The following is a 25054-nucleotide window of genomic DNA, read 5'->3' on the forward strand; positions in this document are numbered from 1 at the left end:
TTTATTTGAGCTTAACTTTCTACCAATATTTATACAGTTTGGTGGTTACTTAGAGTTGGAATGGCCAGTGGGTGACCAGGTTCACGAAACCATTCAAATAAGTACTCCTTATAGTCACGAAGTTAGCTGCTATAGCTAGCGAGCACTGAGTTTCTATTTTACCTGGAAAATAGTAACCAGAACTATTTACGACAATGCAGTGACAAGGACCACGTTGAATGAAAACTCGATTCTGAGACAAATCATGATGAAATGTTTGTATCTGCCTGTATGAGTTTAAATCAATCCACAATTTTCAAACCACCAGCAGATAAAGGGATTTCGTGGTACGAGGTAATACCATACTGTTAGAAAGCTCAGTGAAGAGCCCCGAAAAATTGTAATTCATAGCCTCGGCAACATGGCAGTTCAGGAAAGGCTCTACAGTTGCTACTTTAGTTAGTGTGAAAGAGTTCGAGATAACTGAATTGTGACAGGCTTTCATGCTGACTAAAGGTAGATTGACAATTCACACGACATGAAAGAGCGAAAGAAGCAGACATAGGCGTCAGATAAGCAGGCAGAGGTTGCCGAGCAACAGGATATTTTGTGAAGATGAACATAACACATTGAGGGGATATTAGACACAGAATCTGCTTGAGGGGACTTGCAAGCATCTGAATCATTAAGGGTGTGTTATATCACAAAGCTTTGTAACAACGTTCTGTCGCAGAATTCACTACCATGGAACCAAAGTCTGTGTGTTTTAATCTATACAAAAACATGCATTTAAACTATCAATATCTCTTCAGTTTGGTCTGTAACTTGGCGACCCTGTAACTTGGCGACCGTGTTTGCAAACTGCAAGTATATTAGAGTGAAAATCAGGACTGCTACTTCTAAATGAAAGGGCGACTCTACTTAGATACACCCTTGACCACAGAATAAAACGACTTTATTACCTTTTGCCACCATTGAAAAATCGGAAAATGTTCAGGGTCCCAAGAGGGTTCGTTATGTATCATTGTAATGAGGCCGGATGTGCTCAGTACGTATATTACCATGTTTAATCATGCATGTTATCATGGCATTCTGACCGCCAGTGTATCAGCGGCAGCTCCTTCGAAGATATAATGTACTGAACTTACGGCGCCAATACGCGGCCTCTTTGAAAGAATTTAACGCTTATGTGGATAATAAACGTGTTGAAAAGAAAATTGCGATGAAAAATGTATGGATTCAAACATACAATATCCATCTTGTGGAGATCTACTAGTCCGCTAAACCTGCCTATATCATTAGACCTTTATTTCATAAAAAATAAAAAGGCCTAATAATATAGGCAGGTTTAGATCTTGTGATCTACATGGGCATCATCTAAGTACATGTATATGGTGTTCCAATGGTAATTGGTATGAAATTGTCCTTGGGAGGCGGCATGTTAGCGATTACAGCATCCGATCTTAACCTTGCCAGACACAGATAATTGATATATAAAAAACATAGTGTAAAATGTTCAAGGGAACGCCCAATTATCTGATTTAGGGTATGTTTGTGGCATTAAATTGATTAATATTAAAAATAATGGTAAGTTTTGGCTACGAACCAGCCAGTTCCTAACAGGTATCCCGGTTTCCAACTCAAATGTAGAAGGCTAGAGGTTGGACCAGATTGACTACTCGGCCAACGAGTGAGCATCCTCGATATTCAAGAGGTTATTATCATTCTCTTTACATCCATCCTCTTGAATATATAGCAAAACTGATAGCTTTATGTGCAGCAGCAGATTGCTTGGTCTAATTTGAAGTTCAGTGTTGCTATCTTTAAATGTTTAAAAGAAGTCACTTCAGACCTGTAATTGGTCAGTTTCTCTTCTCCTGGGCTGCCTTAATATTTACTTTGACATAGTCAATCGTATTCTCGAGTTCCATGGGTTACCATCACTCTTGTTATATTTACGCCTGGGCTATGTCATAGTAAAGCTGAAGGTAGTCCAGGAGAAAAAAAATAACATGGAATATACATGTATCATTTCAAGCGCCACAGTGTCGCATCTGGAGAACTAGAACAGCATACTTCACGATTTACAGCAAGGCTTTAGATCATCCAGATCAAGCGATACACAACTCACCACATTAAATACGTAGTGACGACCTGACAACAACAATAGCAACTAACAGACAGCCATATGTTTCTCCCATACTGGGCAGGGTTATCCTGCGGTTGTTAGGAAAAAGACAACTAACTCTGTCTTTTACCAGGACAGAGGCAAGACAGCTGACACGCGCTAGACAATGACTAGTCTTGGCGGTACTCTGAACATGTTTTTTAAACAACTGAATTTTCGTTTGACGTTAAAGTATGGGAGAACAAAAATTAAACATGGGTCTGTTAGGTGGACATGGATATCCCAACCCTCGGCAAACATCGGATTGACTATTCAAAACACTTAACAGACGCATGTAAGATATCAATCGAGGAGAAAATGTAGCGGCCAGACCGAGATTCGAACCCGGGACCTCCTAACACCAGAGGAATGCTTTACCGCTGAGCTACATACCTGGTCACTGATGATCGACCTAGTCCAATCCCGCTACAATACAAACTATAGAAAATGACATTGGACAATTTGACGGGTTTTTCACCAACGTGGGATTATGGTTAAGGTAGTCCGCTAAACCTGACTATAATTTTAGGCTTTTAATTTTTTTTATTTTGCCTAATATATATATTAGTTTTTGTGTTTTTATTTTTTAAGTCTAATAATATAGACAGGTTTAGCGGACTATAGCTAAGGTAATTTATTAACTAGCCTTTTATCTCATCAGGCTACATAACCAATTTCAAGGTCTCTAGACCTTCAAGAACTTGATAAGAAGTTAACTTGTTAAATGATTCAATGTTATTTTGCCCATGTAACCTTGGATGATGTACAGAAGTTGTCAAGAAGTCGTTTAAAGAAATAAAGGTTTCGGGTATTTTGGTCCCTGCGACCTTGAATGAAAGTCAAGATTGTTCATATTAACAAACATTGTAGTCATTTGTCTCTTTGTGCTTCAAACCCAATAACAGGTCTCTAGGATTTCGCTTGGAGATTTACGGTATTTTTGGACCTTGTGACCTTAAATGAAGATCAAGGTCATTCATGCATGTATTAACAAACGTGGTAGTCATTTATTTCGCTATGCTACCAGGTATCGAAGCTTTCCAGAACTTCATAATAAGTTGTTTGAAGATTTTAGGGTTTTTATTACCCCTATGACCTTGAATGAAGGTTGATGTCAATCATATTAACAAACTTGGTAGCTGTTTATCTCGTTTTTATAGGCCTTCCATAACTTATAAACTTAGTTATTTTACATCGATTACGAAACAAGTTATACAACTTTTGCAAATCACTCTCGATGGCCCGGATGTAAGCCTACAAAGGATCTTAGTACCCCTGCTCGATTCGTTCTGAAAAGCGGCTACTGGCGTACGCCGATCATGTGACCGGGCGACGACTGGTCGATCTGGCAAAACAAGTATAACCGGCGTATTCCATCATGGCGGACATTTCTTCGGAGCTTTAGGAACATTTTGCTTTTTGCATCAAACATAATCAAAGACTGAATTTAAGTTGATCTAATAGATAACATGATATTCTAATTTCGTTAATATCATGTTATGGTAAACATTATTTACGCTAAACTTACCCTTAGCACGAGTAAGAAAAATACTTCTACGTATACGTTTACAACTTTTATATTAGACAAATTAAAAGCGATTAAATAGTCGACGCATGTGCGTGGTTGTCTCTGTTTCATAATAAATGAGTGATTGTTCTTCAGATAGTAATGGTAGAGTTAATAACATAATGTGTATTTGGAAAAAAGCGATGTTGCCAATAAAAAAATAGCTTTCAAATATTCGTATTTTTCGATTCCGGGCCAAGAACTTTTAAAAATTCATAAATCATTAGAGTTTAATATTAATAAGATACCGTGACTGGATAATGTCATATGTTGTTTCGCCTTTTGGAAAATGAACAACCCCTCCATTCTCATTTTTTCTTCATCGTGCATGCTACTCTGTATAATATACACGTGTATGCTGATTTATTCCAAAAGAACAAATATAAGAAATTGCATCATACTGCATTAATCTCTTGTGTTGAAGTTTCTTATGAAATAGAAAACATATATGGTGGCCTATTTCGGCCATGTCGCATTGTCGTTCCTCACAAAATCGCTCCGCGCGTTCCTGTTATAATGCACATTTGATATAATGTATGGTGCATTGTAATTTGTATTGTAGAATTACATACATACGAGATAATTTTCTTGCATAACAGCTTGGAATTTAATTACACATCACAAGACAATACGCGAAGCAATAGTGAGATAATGCGCGGAGTGACACTGCAACGTTACAAAAATACACTGTCGGTGCGACAAATCTTATTTTCTCGCTAATGCGACAGAGCGACATGATTGTTTTATCGCACAGTCGCGTGATATCGACACCTGGCATTTTTGTCGCTCCAAACACTGTCGCTCCATGCATTGTTGCAATGGGCCACACGCCAATCATTATTTGTTCTTACTAAAATTCAACAGATCGTTGAAGCACTGATTAATAAAGCATGAGTTATCTTAATAAACTGGGTTTAAATTGATACCTTGGTGTGGCATTGTTGTAACTTAACTATTTTATTAATTTATTTCTTACTACATGTCACCAGTAGAATTTTTTTTCCCCGTGACTTGACATAGGAATTAACAATGCCCGTACAATCATATTCTCAATTTGAACATTCTTTCTGAATTGTGTATTTACACACATATAAATCTATGTTCTTATGTTACACTCTGAATTACATGTGTTTGACGAAAACGATTCATTAGAACTTTAAAATGTGTTGTTTTCGAAATTGTAAAATCTCAGAATAAACCTTAAAAATCTGTTTTTATTGTTATTGATACACAGTCCAAGAGAAGTCCTTGAAATTTTATGTACTTTGAATAAAACATTCCATTTTTATATACATTAAATTTAAAATTTTTATTATAATCAGGCTAGAATGTACATGCACAAGCATTTGGTTCTATAAAATCCATAATACCGTACGTATTACACTATGTAGAGAAAAAATATGTATAGAGCAAAACCTGGGCTATATATATATATATCTAAGTCTATACATCACTGCACATTTCGATGTATTCGCTTCATAAATGTATATCTACATACCTGTGTGTATCAAAAGAGGTTTCAATTCCTGACCGTTAATGAATACAACAAGAAAATCATGATGTTTGGAGAATTTATGTTTGAACGGAATGAGTTTTGCTTAACGAGAGTTTCGTCAACAAATATCTAACATTTATTCCGCCATCTTGCGCCGGTATTAGCCGGTGATTCAAAACCGGCTGATCCGGCGTACGCCGGTCGCGCAACCGGCGCATTTTTTCTTCGAATCGAGTGGCTTAGCCGCCTCGCCGGGTCGCCGGCGGGCGCCCGCTCTTGACGAATCGAGCAGGGGTAGTGTGGAGGATACCGGAGTGCCCGGACATGTGATCGGGCAGGTGACATCCAACCTTTTCACGTCCGTGCCGGGGATTGAACCCCGGCCGGTTAAGTGAAAGGCCAATAGCTTAACTACTACACCACCCGTTCACTCTGAACTTTCGAAAATTTGCTGATGATTTTTTTATCTCGAAAAAAATACACTTCTGAAATTTAACGCTTATTTCCAACCGGAAATAAACGCTTTACATAAAAGTGTTACATAACATAAGTTGTTTATTCCATTTTCGATTCTACATATCATATCCAAAAATGAAAGAATTTTTAAGACCGGATGCGAGGTCACAGCGGCCATATTGGAGTTTTGGCCAGCATATTTTAAAAAACTCTCAAATTAATCCCTCTCGCACTTTTGCATTCCCGTAAAATCAATGACATAATCGTCAAAATTGAAGGATTCAAACAAAACAAAAAATCAGGAATATGAGAATTTTTTCCAGTTTTTTTATAGATAAAAAAATCACCCGCTGTGACCGCGCATCCGGTTTTAAAGTGTACACGGAATGGTTTGGTATATAAGGCTTGATATATGCATCATTGGATAAAATTAAGAATGGCGAAAGTACGAGTTTCATAGCGATTACGGTATTAGAGATAATGCGCCTGTTCTCTAGAACACACCTGAAGCCCCAAGCCACTGACCCCGATTCAGGACCCCTGACCTGTGACGTCACGAGGACAACGGGATCAACTCTACTCGCATAAGATAGAGTGGCGATATTCGGTGTCTGCCATCTAATGTGAACCATCCGTTTGTAAAAATCGATTTTTAAGACACAAATACCTGTGTACATGTCCGATACCTATTTAATATTATCCTCAATCACAGACATGAGTTTGGAATATGCATGGAAATAGGGATTTATACCATACATATATTGATGTACATGTACCTGTCGTAGATAAATGAACATCTCTGCGCGATTACTGCATAATTATACACAATAAAATGTACATAATAATTCCTGTACGTTGTATATCCGCAATGTACATGAATATTATATCAAGGACGTCTATGTTCTTGATTATGTTACCCAAAACCCAACTCGGGTCGTCTAATGTCTACTGGTCAAATAAATCCTTGAACCCAGTTTACAAAATTCTGACTTTTTCATAAAACCTGCCCATACGACTTAAGGTATAACTCTAAACATATTTTTTTGCATATGTGCAAATGCATCTACTAATTGTGTTTTGTCTGAAATCGATCGTGTGACTTATTACACATTTAATACCATTGCTTAATTACCAGTAAATATGTTTGTACTGTGAGTTGGTGGATTTAATTCTATAAACCAAGTTTTGAGAACCGTAACACATATTTAGAATTTAGATGGAGTGATATTTTCCGATCTAATTGTTTTTGACGAAATACATTCAGCTTTCAAATACACGTAATACAGTTCATCCGACGACTTGTTGATATTTCGCTCAAGTTCATTCATTAGTGTCTTTACTAGAACAATAAATCATGCACGGGTCAGACGAACTGAAGATGTCTATGTCTAATCCAAATATCAGATATCAAGTTTCAAAATCAGAATACTTTCAATGTCGTGCCGCGTTAATCTCTATACCTGTATACTGCAGTAACTTAAACGCGTGATCAATCCTGGCTATTGAGGGGATTACGTAAGAAAGGTGTTTAGTGACCTGTCACGCTTTGTTGATTAGCACACGTCACGTGTCAAAATATCAGTCCACAGGTAAGTTAGCGATAGGCCATGATGTTATTGTTGTATAATGTCATATTTGTAAACACTTATAAATTTTTGGTTTAAAAATAAAAGTAAAATATACCGTTTGTGCGTAACATATAACAAGTGTATTAAGCACTACATGTGTATACTTCAGAAACACCCATGTGTACATTTGTACATCATAAATGTTTCTGGCTACATGTACATGTATATGTATTTTCATAACAAAAACTGCAAAATTATTTATAAATGGCATGTCGAGAAAGAACAAATGCAAATATAATGCACAATGTCAGAATTTTGATACTAGATTTCGGATATCCAATTCTTTGTGAATTTTGGTCAATATCGATCATTATTATGATACCAAAAATAATAATCTGTATGATCAATAAATTTACTGTAGAAGATTGTTTAAATAACACATGTCGACATAGCTTAAAAGAGAAGAGAAACACGTTATAGCTATAAATGAACTTATATTATAGATTAAAACTCTCAAGTTTTGTTTTATTGTTACCCCCCCCCCCCCCAATTTATGTCTATGATGGCTACGTGTATTGAACTATAAAATACATTCAACACATTTTCTTTTGTGTTATGTTGGTTCTTGAATATACAGAAACATATTCAAATGGATAATTATATGACCATCATTTTCCGAATTTGTCTCTTTTAAGATTACATAGAGAAAATTGAATATTACCAAAGTTTGATAATTTAGTAATTTGTTGAAACAGAAATTAGATATCTAGTAAAAATGTACCGAGCTGTGTATGTATAAAAGTGTACACAAGGTACACAAGGTGATGCCTTTAGACTTATTATAAATATGTAAATTAGCCTTATTTCAGTTGCAATGTTTCCTAATATAATATGATCAAATCGTCATCATAACTGTATATATATTTGTCAAATTATCGTAGCCCCATTTCAGGAATATATATATGTCTACCTTTGTGCTTCTCACACTGCCGTTGTCCTCGTGACGTCACATCCTGTTGTAGCGGGATTGGACTGGGTCGATCATCGGTGACCAGGTAGCTCAGTCGGTAGAACACTCGGCTAGTATTCTGAGGGTCCCGGGTTCGAATCCCGGTCTGGCCGCTACATTTTCTCCTCTCCTGTTACAGAATTGGCGCCCAACTAAATAACCCATGGTGGTGGTGTTTGGAAGGGTCTCGTGTGTCTTCGAGGGCGAAGACTTCGAGAAAGGAGGGAGGAGTGTAGCGGGATTGGACTGGGTCGATCATCGGTGACCAGGTAGCTCAGTCGGTAGAGCACTCGGCTAGTATTCTGAGGGTCCCGGGTTCGAATCCCGGTCTGGCCGCTACATTTTCTCCTCTCCTGTTACACTATTATTTCCCAAATCAGGGTGAGCGGCCGATACCCTGATAAGCAGTCGATATACAGGTAAAAATCGAGCACTTCGGAGGGCGGTATCTCGGTACTGAAGCGGCCGAATTTGATGCGGTTTTCAACATTCTTGTCAGGAGATCTGTCAGAATAACATATTAAAATATATTTTTCCGTTCCGTGTACACTTTAAAACTTCTTTTGGATTTTCAGTGCTTTCAGTAGTTTGATTTTCTGGTGCGCACCTTGAAACATAGTTTCGTATTTTTTTCTCTGTACTTAATTTTATGCGATATGGTTCTCTTTTTCATTAAAAGTCACGAAATATACAGATCAATTATTACTTTAAATTAATAGATAGCTTTCCAATAATTAAAACGCGATTTGTTGTTTATACGAAACTGCGTCTTTGTTGAAACCGAGGCGCTACCAAGCACATTCCACAACAACCGAATCGACCAGGTGCTAGCAGATCTGGGATATCGTACTTAAAAGCACTACTTAGCTGGTGTTTCACTTTATGGACCAGGATGCAGCTTAAGCATATGAAAGCTTTGCTGCAGCCACAGGTAATTTTAGTTGTTTTTGATATTGTTTTACTTAAAGCGAACTCCACGTTTGATAGCCGCCTTTCCAATGATGTCTCTGAGTCTGACACTTGTTACAGACAAACATGTAAAACCCGAATCTGAACTGTGGTCGACACGATTAAAAGAACATGAACCATGCTATTTACGTTATATCTAAGAACAGTTCTCACTTAACGAATTAACAGATTATGTTATATTTATGTTGTCTTGTACATGTATAATCATCTCCAGTACTGGGCCCAGTTTCACGAACATTCCTAACTAGTACCTGGTCACCGATGATCGACCCAGTCCAATCCCGCTACAATATGAATATTTTTTTCTAATCGCTGAAAAATAAGAGAGCTTATTTTGCCGGTAGTTATCATCCTACTTCATCACAGTGAAGATTTTGTTGGTATCAGATGGGTGCATGTGGCTGCAACTAATGTACATGGAAGAATATATCAGAAAAGAAAAAAAATCATTTAATAAGAGATAAAAGACATGATTATGTCTATTTTATTATGGAATTTACTATGTGTGTGTCGAGCAGGGCTTAACTGTGGGGTCAAACCGAATTTTACTTATTGCTTCAATATACTGTTGTTGGAATAAATAATCTAAAAATATGTAAATGGAGTAGAGTTTTAAGAGCAATTAATTCAGTTGAATATATTATGTACTAGTAGGGTGACACCTAAAGGATGTCACAAATGGAATGAAATGAAGTAGGAAGGATATCTCTTTACTGAATTTGTCTCTGTGGTATAAACGACCTTTGCCACTTTTGTGAATTCAAGTTCACTTATCTACAAATTACTCCAAATATTTGACAATCTTTTAAGATTTATAACTAAAGTACTATGAGTACTGTATGCATTTGTGCATGTACTGTGTTTGGTTATTTATTTTGTATTTGTTTATTACATAACTATCTGCCCTTGCTGGTAGGTATTGATTGTGATGTCATGTATTTGCAGACGTACCGTCATACTTCTTGACTTCTGTGGAAACTGTGAAATACCACTGTTATTCAATGCCGTCTTGTGACCGTTCTTTAAGACATTTTGAAAACCCAAAGTACCGTTTTGTTCAGAATTACTTGAGACATAACATGTAAAGCCTCAATTTGTCAACTTTATTTTTTGATTAGCTAGGGTTTAAATAAACTGAAATCAGCGATGAAAATCATGATTTTGACATGTTTAATGTAAAATATATATGTAATAAATTGTTTCCCAAATATACCATATAGTCAGGGATGTAGATCTCAAATTCAAAGAGGTTTACAAATGTTCCAAGTTTCAGATTGTTGTATGGGCTCGTTTTCTTCGTTTCCAAATCGCTATTATATGCTGCTAACTAGCTAGGAGTTCTTTAACGTGTATAACATTTCATTCAGTAGGATTGATAAAAAGAGTTATCAAAACAAATTCATTTTCTACTTCAATTCATTCTATATTTATGTATGAAGGGATGGAAAGAATACTACAGATATTAAAATGCAATTAAAATATACAATATATTTCCCTTAATTACCATTTCCACAGGATGGAGCTGCTAAAATATGTGCCATAGCATGGTCGGCTAATAATCAGAAGATGGCGGTCTGTACATCAGACAGGGTGGTGTTATTGTTTGATGAACAAGGGGAAAAGAGGGACAAGTTCTCTCTGAGACCAGCAGATGCAAAGGTAAGAGCTTATTTATTGGTTGTGTACAAAAATATTTCTCAGTAATTATAGACGTAGGAGAGTGAAAAAATACAAAACCAGATTGGGGTTCAAACACCGGTTGGGCAGGTTTAATTTGTAACGTATTGATTAAGCTGCCATCTGATAATCACTATTCATGTTTGGTATCTCTTTGTGCAGTATACACTGGACTGGAGACAAAATTTATTCTCTATATATCATATTTTTGAAAAATGACTGTTAATAGTTTTTATTATCTAAAACAATGTTGTTGTCATTTTAAAGATGCTCCACCGCTGACAAATGGTATTTATTCACTATCAAAAACAGGACCAGACGATTTAGTATTTTTCTTCAGTTACAAAAGTTACTTATTTTACACCATTACCACCTTTGAAAAGTTTTAGTTTCTAATTTTACTTCCAAGTTCAAAAGATGAAAAATAATTAATTGCATCCCGAAAAAAATCCATAGCACAATATCCTATATTGAATGAAGCACTGATTACGCATTCACCAAAGGCAAAATAAATTATTTTATATTATTTTTTGTGTTAACTAGACCTATATATACACGATTAAACACCAATTATTGTTTAAATGATGAATATCATTTATGCTCTGTCAGCGGTGGAACATCTTTAAATACAGAACTGGTGGGTAAAAAATAACCCTGGCATTGTGTCATTTGATTTTTGAAAGAACATGCATATTCTTACTTATCCATCAAAATTTGAATACTTTGTTTTATTAACATTCAGTATGGAAAGAAAAGCTACACCGTAAAAGGATTGGCATTTTCACCAGACTCTACAAAAGTTGCTGTAGGACAGACCGACAATATCATATACGTATACAAGATTGGAGAGGACTGGTACGTATAGTTACTGTTTAGAACACTAAAATTAATGTTGACCTTTTTACCTAATGCACTCAATGTACTTAATCTACATTATCAACAATGTGGTTATAATGAAATTCTGACTTATAGCTTAGCTTTCTTTTTTTTGGAAGAGATCTGTTAGAAAATCAAAATTATTTTAAAGAGCTTCTTTTAATATTGAATTTAGAGAAGTAAATTCATTAACAAGTTTTAATAGGGATAAAGAAAGAAACTTTTATATAAATTTTATATACTTTTTTTTTATTTAGGAAAGAAAATGATCAAATAACATTGTATTCATTAGTTTTATATGTATATACACCAAATTCTGAATATTATCGGTAATTAAACAATTTGATACCATTACGATTGTTTTATATAGGGGCGATAAGAAAGTCATCTGTAACAAGTTTATACAACAGAGTGCTGTTACTTGCATGATTTGGCCTATTGACCAACCAATTGTCTTTGGACTTGCTGATGGAAAGGTAATATCATTATTTCTAACAATTCTTTATGAATAAGTATTTTAAATGTATCTTTAAGTGATGATTTTTAGTTTGATATAGATTTGCACTAGAAAACAACATACAATTTGAACTTTTTTTTTAAAGAGAAATCTTTAATATTGAATTGAATTAGATATACATGTACTTTTCAAAAGTTTAAAAATCTCGAAACAAAAGGTGTGTATTTTTCTTCTTTTTCTTTACCAAATTTGAGTTCTTTTGCTTCATCAAAAAAACCAGTGAATTATTCCCTATATTTCTTCCATATTTTCAACAATGTGTAAAAGTGTCGAGTATATGATTAGCTTGCTTCACTACCATTTTGTGTTAACCAGGTGAGAGCTGCTAACATCAAGACCAACAAGTCCTCTACAATATATGGAACAGACTCCTATGTCGTGTCCTTAGCACCAAAGTAGGTAGAAATGATACAGATTTCTATATAAACTGAAAGTAAACAGACTGGATGTTTTTTTGGTTTTTTTTTAACAATTTTTTTTATTCTATTTCAATTTTATCAACAACACATTCCATATACAATACATGTACATTTAAACTTATAAGCATGCAACCATATTCATTTGTATAGAATTTGAAACCTAAACATCAGTATAGGGTTGGCTATTACTTTATATGTATGCCTTTACTTACTCGCATACACACATTTATAAAGACAACACATACACAATGGGGGAGGGGGAGCTATATTAATTTGCAGACTCAGACTTGGCGGTTGAATCACTGTTCACATGGTTAAATAGTTAACAGTTTTAACATGGAGTTTATTTAGCAGCCCAAAAAGGTTTCATTTTATAAAAGAATTCCTTGTGATTATGTACATGTATATACATGTCTCAAATATAGATGCAAGTATATATATCCAAAGTTTGACAGACTGGATGTAACAGTAGCATGTAGAGCATAAATAAAGTATTGATGTGTGAAGTATTCTAATAAAATTATCGGAATGTAACTAAAAGTTGAAATATTTATGAAGTGCTTGCATGGTAATAAATGAAAATATATCTTGATTAACATATTTGATAGAATATTGCATTTGTTAAGTAATCTCTCAGGTCATACATTGTGTTAAACACTGCCCTGATCTCTTGTAGTCCATCAGGAAAAGGGTTCTTATCAGGCCATGCTGATGGGGCCATTGTCCGCTACTTCTTTGACGATGAGGGTTCTGGTGATTCTCAGGTACATACTGTGGCTTATGTGAACACTTTTATGCATTAAATCAAACTGGGATATGAAGTGTTTATTCAAAGGGAGATAATCTCATATTTCATGATCAAAGGGGGATAACTACTTTCTCTGAAACGTTCATTATATTCATTATTTAATTTTTTACCTAAACTCTGAAATTTTGATCTGTTTGGTATCTTAGAAAATATATGGATCTCATAATAATTTGTTTTTAGCTCACCTGGTCCGAAGGACCAAGGTGAGCTTATGCCATACCGTGGCGTCCGGCGTCCGTCGTCCGTCGTCCGTCGTCCGTCGTCCGTCGTCGTCCGTCCGTCCGTCCGTCCGTCAACAATCGACTTCTTCTCCATAACCGCTGGTCGGATTTCAACAAAATTTGGCTGGTAGCATCCTTATGGGCTACTAACTGAAAATTGTACAAATGATGGGTCTGACCCCCCAGGGGCCTGAGGGGCGGGGCCAAAAGGGGTCAATTTGGCTATTTCCATATAAACGACTTCTTCTCTGAAACCAAGCATGGGATAGCACCCATAATGCAATGGTAGCATCCTTATAGGGTGGGGATTCAAAATTGTACAAATGATGGGGCTGACCCCCCGGGGGCCTGAGGGGCGGGGTCAAATGGGGTCAATTTGGCTATTTCCATATAAACGACTTCTTCTCTGAAACCAAGCATGGGATAGCACCCATAATGCAATGGTAGCATCCTTATAGGGTGGGGATTCAAAATTGTACAAATGATGGGGCTGACCCCCCGGGGGCCTGAGGGGCTGGGGCCAAATGGGGTCACTTTGGCTATTTCCATATAAACGACTTCTTCTCAGAAACAAAGCATGAAATAGCATTCATAATGCAATGATAGTATCGTTATAGGGTAGGGATTAAAAATTGTACAAATGATGTGGCTGACCCCCCAGGGGCCTGAGGGGTGGGGTCAAAAGGGGTCAATTTGGCTATTTCCATATAAACGACTTCTTCTCTGAAACGAGCATGGGATAGCACCCATAATGCAATGGTAGCATCCTTATAGGGTGGGGATTCAAAATTGTACAAATGATGGGGCTGACCCCGGGGGCCTGAGGGCTAGTACTTGTGGATTAAAATTGTACAAATGATTGGCTGACCCCCCAGGGGCCTGAGGGGTGGGGTCAAAAGGGGTCAATTTGGCTATTTCCATATAAACGACTTCTTCTCTGAAACCAAGCATGGGATAGCACCCATAATGCAATGGTAGCATCCTTATAGGGTGGGGATTCAAAATTGTACAAATGATGGGGCTGACCCCCCGGGGGCCTGAGGGGCGGGGTCAAATGGGGTCAATTTGGCTATTTCCATATAAACAACTTCTTCTCTGAAACTAAGCATGAGATAGCACTCATAATGCAATGGTAGTATCTTTATAGGTTGGGGATTCAAAATTGTACAAATGATGTGGCTGACCGCCGGGGGGCCTGAGGGGCGGGGTCAAAAGGGTTCAATTTGGCTATTTCCATATAAACGACTTCTTCTCTGAAACCAAGCATGGGATAGCACCCATAATGCAATGGTAGCATCCTTATAGGATGGAGATTCAAAATTGTACAAATGATGGGGCTGACCCCCAGGGGGCCTGAGGGGCGGGGTCAAAAGGGGCCAATTTGGCTATTTCCATATAAACGACTTCTTCTCTGAAACTAAGCATGGTATAGCACCCATAATGCAATGGTAGCATATTTATAGGGTGGGGATTCAAAATTGTGCAAATGATGGGGCTGACCCCAAGGGGGCCTGAGGGGCGGGGTCGAAAGTGGCCAATTTGGCTATTTCCATATAAACGACTTCTTCTCTGAAACTAAGCACGGTATAGCACCCATAATACAATGGTAGTATCCTTATAGTGTGGGAATTCAAAATTGTGCACATGATAGGGCTGACCCCCCGGGGGCCTGAGGGGCGGGGTCAAAAGTGGTCAATTTCCATATAAATGACTTTTTGTCTGCAACTAAACATGGGATTACGCTCATAATGCAATGGTAACATCCTTATAGGGGTTTGGATTCAAAATTTTGCAAATGATTGGGGCTGACCCCCCGGGGGCCTGAAGGGTGGGGTCAAAAGGGGTCAATTTAGCTATTTCCATATAAACGACTTCTTCTCTGCAACTAAGAATGGAAGAGCACTTATAATGCAATGGTAGCATCCTTATAAGGTTGGGATTTGAAATTGTACAAATGATAGGGCTGACCCCCGGGGCCTTAGACGGCAATAGATGCGAGGTCAAAAGGTCAATTAGGCTACTATTTTCATATAAATTACTTTGTCTCTGAACCTATGTATTGGATAGCATATTTGTATGGTATCAATAGCATCATTGTATGGTTGTGATTCAAAATTAAACTTTGGGAGTCAATTTTGCTTATTTTTCTAATTGTCTGAGTCTTGTGATAATTACTAACAAAAAACCAGGTGAGCGATACAGGCCCTCTGGGCCTCTTGTTTTGTTTGGCTTGAGTAAATGTTGATGAACATACATGGAGTTTTACTCTATCACAGTACTCTGTGTAGTGAACATTATGCTATGTTCAGGTCTTGGTAAATTAATGGCATCCAGTAAGATGGTTTAGATATTGTTGTGTAAATCTCTTCATTATTATTGTTTTATAGATCTTTAAGACAATTTGATATGATTTATTTTGATACTTTCAGGGTAAAGTTTGCACCCATCCATGTCCGCCCTATGCCTTGGCATTCTCTCAGAATTCCATAGTAGCAGCTGGATGTGACAAGAGAATTATTGCATATGGAAGAGATGGAAGAAGTTTTCAACATTTTGACTTTAGCCGTGAAACTGACGAGCATGAATTTACAACGGCAGTGTGTAGCCCTAGTGGCCAGTCTGTTGTTATTGGTAGCTTTGACAAGTGAGTGGGTCTCTATTGGTATTAGTATTGATTTGTACTCAGTTTCATAGGTTTACATTTTGCTAGTAGTGATGCTAACCAACAACCAACAAATTTTACACATGCTTTTCGTAGATTAATATTATTGACTTATTATCATTGGTCCTTACTATTATTGGTAATCACAAGTTATATCTGGAAAAATAAAATGTGTTTTACTTGTTACGGTATTAAGTCTTCCTGGAAATACGCTAATAAAAGAAAATGTATGGATCTCATAATAATTTGATATTTCGTAGGTTGAGAACTTTGAACTGGAGTCCTAGGCGTCAGATGTGGGATGAACCAAAACTGAAGGAGATCAGAAATCTTTACACGATCACCGCCTTGGCCTGGAAAAAGGATGGATCACGTGTCACATGTGTAAGTTACTCAATAGTACTGGGTGTGTCTGGGGAACTTCATTACAAGGTGGCAGTGTCCATACAGAAAGATTAGAGAAAAAATATATATATGAAATAAAATTTCCGTGCCATTAACATCAGGTTTGCTGTAAATTTTATCCATATAGTTTGTGATTAGCTATGAGATAACAATGTTGCTTTGAAATATTGGTAGTGGTGTATGAGCCTATGAATTATTGATATAAATCAGTATGTATAACACATGATATTGTTAAAAAATTATCCATGTTCAATAGAAATGCTGATTTTATTTCAGGGAACTCTGTGTGGTGGAGTAGAAATCTTTGACTGCTGTCTCAAGAGAACTATTTACAAGAACAAGTTTGAGATGACACACGTTGGTCTGAGTCAGGTGAGTCCCTGTGGTGTATCATAATTGTACTAGACGTTAAAATTAATGACTTAATATATACAGTGGAACTTCCCTAAACCGATCATGGTCGGTGCATAGAATTTCAGCCGGTTTAGAGAAGGTTCGGTTTGAAGAAGTGAACCGAATATTGATCATTACGATCCGGATTTTATTGATCGAAAGTTGTTTTCTTCACTTTACTGTTCTGCCTAGTGTTCATAATAACTGACTGACATTAATGTTAATGTTATCACAAAAGAGAAAACTATACGATTAAAAGGATTACAACAATCTTGACTTTGTTGCCACTTATAAACGCAGTTAGTTGTGTGATTTTTCTTGAGGATGTTCTCATCTGAATAACCTACACACGGCCGATCGCTTCCGGTTACGTCAAGAGTCAAATTAAATATGGTACACAATGATCAGTCGATGCCGGGCATTATATGACAAAACAATGCCTGGCTTCGGCTTCTTCATACAGATAATTTACCTTATCCGACAACTACACAAGTAAATAAATAACTCATGGGAGACTCTCAAAACTGACTTTGAAACTCTCTGTTACTAGCTCTTCTTGTTTTCCTACAGTAAACAAACCGCCAGAGCACGTGGTAGACCTTTGTTAAATATCTAAACTATAGACATGACTAAATAATTATACCACCATCTCTGGTATAATTACTGTGTACATATACCTATAGCCTTCACACCTGTATACATGCCCCAGGACATGGCATGCGACAACTATGGATACAGGTACGTGTGTATTTTACGGCCGGTTGATCAGACCTCAATGCAAACTATTGGTGTCGCTCAGGTAAGGCTGGTTTTCAGAAGCGTATTTTAGTTACATATGACTATTCCGATCTCAATATCGGTCCAGTATTCGGAATTGTTAAGGATCGGTTTTGGGAAGTTTTATTTACTATTAATAAAGAGGAATTCATTCCGTACATGACATCCATGTTCGGTTTCTAGAGGTGATCGGTTTTGAGAAGGTTCAGTTTCGGGAAGTTACACTGTATATGTAAAGGTCACGAACGTAAGACTGGAAAATGCAGGAGTCCTTGGGAAGAAAAAGATGAAAAATCAATAACAAGTGAACAATACAATTTACCCGGCTAATAATCCCAGTATTGCTTTAAAATATATATATTGGCTCTCCAACTCTATTATGATATTAACTCTGTAATATTACTGTCCATACTTCAGCACTAGTATGAGCATCATTATATAATATCCATATGATCGATAGTAAGATAAAAGCCTGTCTCTGACATAATCAAAATTTTCAAAGTGATTTTTTTTGTGTTCACAAATTGAAATTAGATAATATTGTATATTTTTTGTTATCAAAAATTTTAAAAATCATAAGGATACTTGCTTTAATCTTTGACTTATATTTAAATATTTGAAAAATATTATAAGGATACTTGCAATGTTTGACTGATGAGACCCGTTAACTTATCCTCAGGTGATTGTAAAGAACATGTCCAATCAGAGCCGAGTGGTACTCAAGTCTCACTACGGCTACGAGATCGACGAGGTCAGAATCATGGGCAAAGATCGCTACTTGATAGCTCATACTTCTGACACCATCCTATTGGGAGATCTGACATCCAACAAACTCAGTGAGGTAAAGGCTGAAAATTGACTGGAATAAAGTATGGATTGACAAAAACATTAATTCCTTCTGGTTTAATATGATCAGTTTGCTGTATTTTTTTCATTACTTGGTTTTGTTGAGTAGATTTAATTATCTCCGGGTATCTTTAGTACCAAAAGTTAAACTTTCATTATTTTGAAATGAATAGGGTTTTCAGATATCTGTGATTTTGAATGGATTTGATTATATACACATGTAATAGTGAAGAGTTGAGTGTGTTTAACTCATGAATTCTGTAATTTATAGATTCCTTGGCATGGCACAGGCGGAAATGAGAAATACTACTTTGACAATGAAAGTGTAAGTTTAGATGTTCATTAAAATCAAAAACGTGATATAAGTACTGCTGAAATGTTGAATTGATTTAAAGAGACAATTCACTCAGGCAAATTCTTTTACATAACCAATAAGCAAACTATAGCATAAATGTATTGTTCTACATTTCTTATGACACATATAATGTAAAACATTGACAAATTCCACAACATTGTTAAGTATTTTATTTAATATCGTTGAAATATCAAATCGTTGACCAATACGATTAAGCAGGTACAATATTAACTCTGTTCCCATACCCGAGCCAAAGTCACGCACGTTAAACAAATGAACTACATAACCACTGAGAAGGTGATGAAATGATTTTTAGGCAAGACAATTCACCTAATAAGGTAAACACACTACTGTCAGAGCGATTTGAGCAGTTCTAGCCAAAAGTTGCATTACTTTACGAGCAAGGGACAGGGTTCGGCATACAAGAAGTTCGACCACTGTGTGTAATGGCGGACAGCGAGCAAGTTTGAATATTTCACACACGTGTCACCACCATAGGCGTTTCAGGCATATCACAGTAAAACTGACTGATGTAATTTCCATTAGAAGTTGTTTTATCTGATATATATACAAATATTAATGTTCTCTTAGACTGAATTGTCCCTTTAAAAAATAATTATCATCAAAACTTCTTAGACAAGAAAATGAACATGATAATAGTTGTGTGTTTTATGAAGAAAATTATTTTTGGTAATGTATAAATACCACTAAGTAAATTCAAAAGAAAAGAAAAAAATGTGTAATATGATATACTAGCTATAATTCCATAACGCCTGTAAAATTGTAGGTTTGTATGATTTTCAATGCTGGTGAGCTGTCTCTGATTGAATATGGGGCCAATGAGGTGCTAGGGTCTGTAAGGACAGAGTTCATGAACCCACACCTCATCAGGTAGGTAGCAAAGCATCAAAACTTGCAATCTCTAAAAAAAACAAATAATTGAAATAATAAAATTGGTCTGTTTGTCATGTACAGAAATACAATAAATCAATATTTACTTAGCTTCTATTCTTATATTAATTGTACTTTTAAATTTTGATTTCCGTGATAAACCATCAGGTATGAACATCTATGATCAAGGTATCAAAATAAGATGACTATGTTACTTGTATAATGATTGTGTAAGGTTTCTTCTCTTCTACTTTTTGTCAGACAAATTAATATACAGAATTATATATCAAAGAAACACAATTTAACAAAGCATGACAATTTATTGACTCGTGCCCTATCCGGGCCTCGAACTCACGATCTACGGCACCAAATCACCTAGCGAAACATATCTGCACCTTTTATACTGAAATATACATAAAATTATACATTTACGAATCACATGATGACAGATGTAAATTATCATAATTTTTTCATGCAGTGTGAGACTTAATGAGAGGAAACAAAGAGGAGTTGATGACAATAAGAAAATAGCTTACCTCCTAGATCTGAAGACTGTGGCCATTGGTGGGTATAGGTTTCTGTACATGTATAGATGTTAACCTTTGGGGAAAATTAACCACAAACGGCTTTGCACTTCAATAATAGACTTGAAATATTAATTCAAATGAAAAATTATACTTTTCAGTTGACATGATATCTGGTTTGACCTTGGGTCAAGTTAATCACGAGTCCAAAATTGATTGGTTGGAGTTAAACGAGACTGGACGCAAGATGTTGTTCAGGGATAAGCGGATGAGGGTAATACTGTCCTGTCTTTCTAATAAATCAATGAATTTCTGAAAACTTAGTTAAAGGAAGTTTAAATCCATATCATAATAAAATTGATTTTGCAAACAAACTATCTTTTGATATACATGTAACCAGTTTCAGAATATTTCAAAACATACATGAATATAAGCTTTCTGTGAGCTTGACTATTTTATCTAAAATAAGTTGTGTGCAACAGTTTATAATTCTGTAATTCATGTTTTCACATTAATGAATCTGATAAACTTTTGTTAAATGAAGCTGTAGTGGCATGAATGTATCATACTTTTTGGGTGAACTTGTAATACCACAAAGGAGAAGGTACGTTAAGACTCGAATATGGCCTCAAAATTAATTCTCCAGTAAAGAACAACATATTTTGCCATATAACAGCTGAATACATTTGCTAACACATTACATTTCGAAAATATCCTGCATGTGCCAATTATGTTCACTATGACGTCATCAACATGCAGTTTCCCGCCATTTTTCACAAAAATCATTGAAACATCATACTTTTTGAGTGGTTTTCTCTAAAAATGAATGTGGCCGCCTTCATGGAGCAGAAAGAGATTTTCACACGTTGTGTATCGTGTATTTACGCATATCCATGCAAAATGTAAAGTTGCTCCATGGTGGCGGCCAAATCCATTTCAAGACTTTTCTAACCTAAAGATGATGAATTTCTAGAAAAATTTGGCGAGAAGAGGAAAATCATCAATTTGATGACGTCATAGGTGGGACACATCGTGTACATGGTTATAGAAAATTATGTTTTGATGAATGGCAAGTATGAGAGTATTTATTGATATGAAATTGATGGGGATCAGAGTTAATTTTTTTCGGCCTGAAAAATTAAGGCCAAATACTGGTCCTATCATATCTACTCCTTTGAAAAAGAACTTCTAAACTCTTATTTTACTTCAACTGAATATCTTCTGTTCGTTTACAGCTCAACTTGTACGATGTGGAGTCAAAACAGCGAACTACTATCCTAAACTACTGCTCCTATGTACAGGTAGGTTTATTGTAAAGTTGCCTTAGTTAGAACTTGTTAGCTGCCAGGTATAAATAATTTAACATTTTGCTTAGAGTAGATTTCACAAAAAATGTCCTTCCTTGTGTTGGTTTCCATGATTAAATATTTCAATTATACAAAGTGTTAATATAAAACAGTTTAAACTCTTTGTGTTACTGAGGTTTTTAATTGAAATGAAAATGAAATACACTGTGAGATTTATATATCAACCGGTAGTTTTACATCTTTATATAAGTAACATTTTATTTTTGTTAAGATTTTGTTATTTTGAAATATTTCAAAAAAGTGATATTTTGCATTAAACTAGGACTAAAATCTACAGGATGAATATTGTAGATATGTTTTGTAACCTTTTGATTATCTCCCCTTGACAGTGGGTGCCTGGCAGTGATGTTGTGGTGGGACAGAACCGCGGTAACTTGTGTGTGTGGTACAACATTGACGCTCCCGAACGTGTCACCATGTTCCCACTCAAGGTATTGTCAACCTACAAACAGACAATAAAAGTTTCTCTTTCATGCAGAAAGAAACAGTCATGTTCTTCCTATTAAATTGTTGAAAAAGCCATTTGAAAAATTCATATAAAGCTGATGATGAAAACATCTTTATTACAGAAGAGCTGATATTTAATACAGAAGCCTTCAATTATTCAGAATATGCAAAACAAAAATTTAAAAGGTACATATTTTGAGATTATCTTTAGAAAGTCACAAGGTTACTTTTAGTATTACATTGTATTTAGTTAACATGGACGAATTTTGCTTGACCTGCAGGGTGACATAGTTGACCTAGAGAGGACAGATGGTAAGACAGATGTGGTGGTCAATGAAGGAGTGACCACCATCTCCTATACACTGGACGAGGGCCTCATTGAGTTTGGAACCGCCATTGATGACGGCGATTTTGAAAGGTAAGATGACAGAATGATGTAGAAGGGACAGCTGTTCTAAATTTTAACCAATCTTTTCTTTGTTGGGCTGTTATTAAAATATATTACAAGTTACATAATTTCAAAACGAAGCAATAATTTGCGAATTATTTAAAAAAGGGGGCTTACTTAAAATTACTGATTTATCTTTTGTCAATTTACAAAATTTTTGTTGTGCTATTGAATATTTCGACCTGTAAAAAAACCCTTGTATACTATTATACAGTATATCTTATCAGTGAGCAAGGCCACATAATGGAGTTGTATGAAGTTTGGTTGTTAAATTTGTTTTTATATCTTTACAAGCAAATTAATCCATTTCTATTGTCATTTCTACATTTGCTAAATTCATTAACTGTTTGCCAAGAAGTTGTTTTAGCATAGAAGAATTTTCTTATGAAAACCATCGTCTAATATTTAAAACAAAATATTCAAGTCAGTAAAATGATAATTGAAATACATTATTTATGATAAAAGAAGTTCTCTTTAATTTTTGATTTGTACTTGTTATTGATTAATATGAAATAGGTATAAAATGAACTGGTCTGTAATACTTTCTTGGTTTGTGCCACAGGGCAGTGTCGTTCTTGGAGACACTGGAAATGTCGGCAGAAACTGAAGCCATGTGGAAAACATTGAGCAAACTCTCCATGGAGGACCGACAACTTCACATAGCTGAGAGGTAAAAATTAATAGTTATAATTAAAAATGTATCAAATGTTCAAAGCACCATGGTATTGCTCAACTAATGAAAGTGTCCAACATCTTACCATTAATCAGGTACTAGCCATTAGCCGGAGAGCACTCCAGCTCATAACTACTATCATCTAGCCAATAATGACCTTAACAGTTGTTTACATTAAGACGTATTAATATTATTACCAAATCTCTACTGGGCTATATTAGTATTATATTTGGTTTTTGTTTCTGAATTAAATAAATGGATTACATTGACACCTTACTACACAATTACATTGTCAAAGTTGTTTTGGAATATTTCATTTATGAGTTAAATGTAATTGGTCATTACGATTTTACTTTGTAACTTCAAGTGCCTGGTATAATTGTTTGTGGTGATTTGAATCATACCTGTTTCCTCAATATAACATGTGTAGCTTCAATGTTTACTTGATGACAATACTTGTTGTCAGAACCAGTTACTGGTATGAATTTTATCCACTTCACAGATGTTACTCAGCCCTGGGAGATATAGCAAAAGCTCGGTATATGAAAGAAACCTTCAGAATAGCTGAGGAAATCGCTCAGAATACTGTAAGTGATACTTCATGCTCTCCTACAAAATAAGAAAATGTATACATAGTTATGGAGATTGTAATCATTGTTTGTTTACCATTTACAATATCTATAATTACCAGCTTAGTATGTTATAATCATTAAAAACATGCTATGAAAAATTACAAATTTCTTCTTAATGGTAGCTAACTTTTATCATTTTCAAAATGTTAAATTATTTCATTGCCTTTTTGGAATGGATATGTTCTATACATGAACTAATTTAAGATTTTGTGTACAGGGGGGAGATGGATTCAGTAACTACAGAGTACGAGCAAGGTTTGCCATTATGGAGAAAAGGTACAAGGAAGCAGAAGGAATCTATCTGGAGCAGGTATGTACTGGTTATGATTGTCAAAACAAATAATTTGTTATGCTATTTATGGGAAGAATTACTTTTTGTATTCTATGATATGCACTATAACTATTATCTTTGAATATTCTGTAGTCATTGTGTCTAAATACTCTTGAAAACTGTTGGCAGATCACATTTTGGGAAAACAAAACTGAATATCGTCGCTTACTTTTTATGTCTACAGAAAGTTATAGAAAAATTATTAAAGTTTGATGACTTAACAAAAAATAGACAAAATTAGTTAGTACTAGCCATGTGAGAATGCTAAATAATTTCTTTGATATGTTTCAGAACCATGTAGATGAAGCTATGGAAATGTACCAGGAGATGCACATGTGGGACGAGGCTATCGAGGTGGCAGAGGCTAAGGTGGGTAACCTCAGATACACATAGCTGTCAAAGCTTTTCAAAAAGGACAGCCCTTGATGGGATGATATATCTCCAACAGACTGAGACCGTCTTTCTTGATATTGATGCATAAAGTGGTTTCATGGTAGAGGTTGTAGTAGGGTGGGTGAAGTTTTTTTTTTTTTTTTTGGCAAATTCTATAATGATATCTTTTAATGTCACTTGTA

General features: G+C 35.7%; 1 protein-coding gene across 1 annotated transcript in view; it reads left to right on the forward strand.

Moving 5' to 3' along the window:
- Positions 1-9025: 9025 nt before the first annotated feature.
- LOC138325295 (intraflagellar transport protein 172 homolog) overlaps positions 9026-25054 on the forward strand; it is a 71855-nt gene continuing 55826 nt past the window's right edge. Inside the window, exons 1-21 of the mRNA XM_069270851.1 lie at positions 9026-9172; positions 10726-10869; positions 11630-11742; positions 12134-12239; positions 12596-12675; positions 13376-13463; positions 16158-16372; positions 16651-16774; positions 17072-17167; positions 18645-18806; positions 19083-19136; positions 19954-20057; positions 20536-20621; positions 20743-20855; positions 21817-21882; positions 22278-22379; positions 22677-22813; positions 23406-23513; positions 24019-24103; positions 24366-24458; positions 24771-24848. Coding sequence (XP_069126952.1) covers positions 9134-9172; positions 10726-10869; positions 11630-11742; positions 12134-12239; positions 12596-12675; positions 13376-13463; positions 16158-16372; positions 16651-16774; positions 17072-17167; positions 18645-18806; positions 19083-19136; positions 19954-20057; positions 20536-20621; positions 20743-20855; positions 21817-21882; positions 22278-22379; positions 22677-22813; positions 23406-23513; positions 24019-24103; positions 24366-24458; positions 24771-24848 — 2193 coding nt within the window. The 5' untranslated portion in view covers positions 9026-9133. The remainder of the gene's footprint in view (positions 9173-10725; positions 10870-11629; positions 11743-12133; positions 12240-12595; positions 12676-13375; positions 13464-16157; positions 16373-16650; positions 16775-17071; positions 17168-18644; positions 18807-19082; positions 19137-19953; positions 20058-20535; positions 20622-20742; positions 20856-21816; positions 21883-22277; positions 22380-22676; positions 22814-23405; positions 23514-24018; positions 24104-24365; positions 24459-24770; positions 24849-25054) is intronic.

This window comes from Argopecten irradians, chromosome 6, assembly GCF_041381155.1.
Source record: "Argopecten irradians isolate NY chromosome 6, Ai_NY, whole genome shotgun sequence".
Lineage (NCBI taxonomy): Eukaryota > Metazoa > Mollusca > Bivalvia > Pectinida > Pectinidae > Argopecten > Argopecten irradians.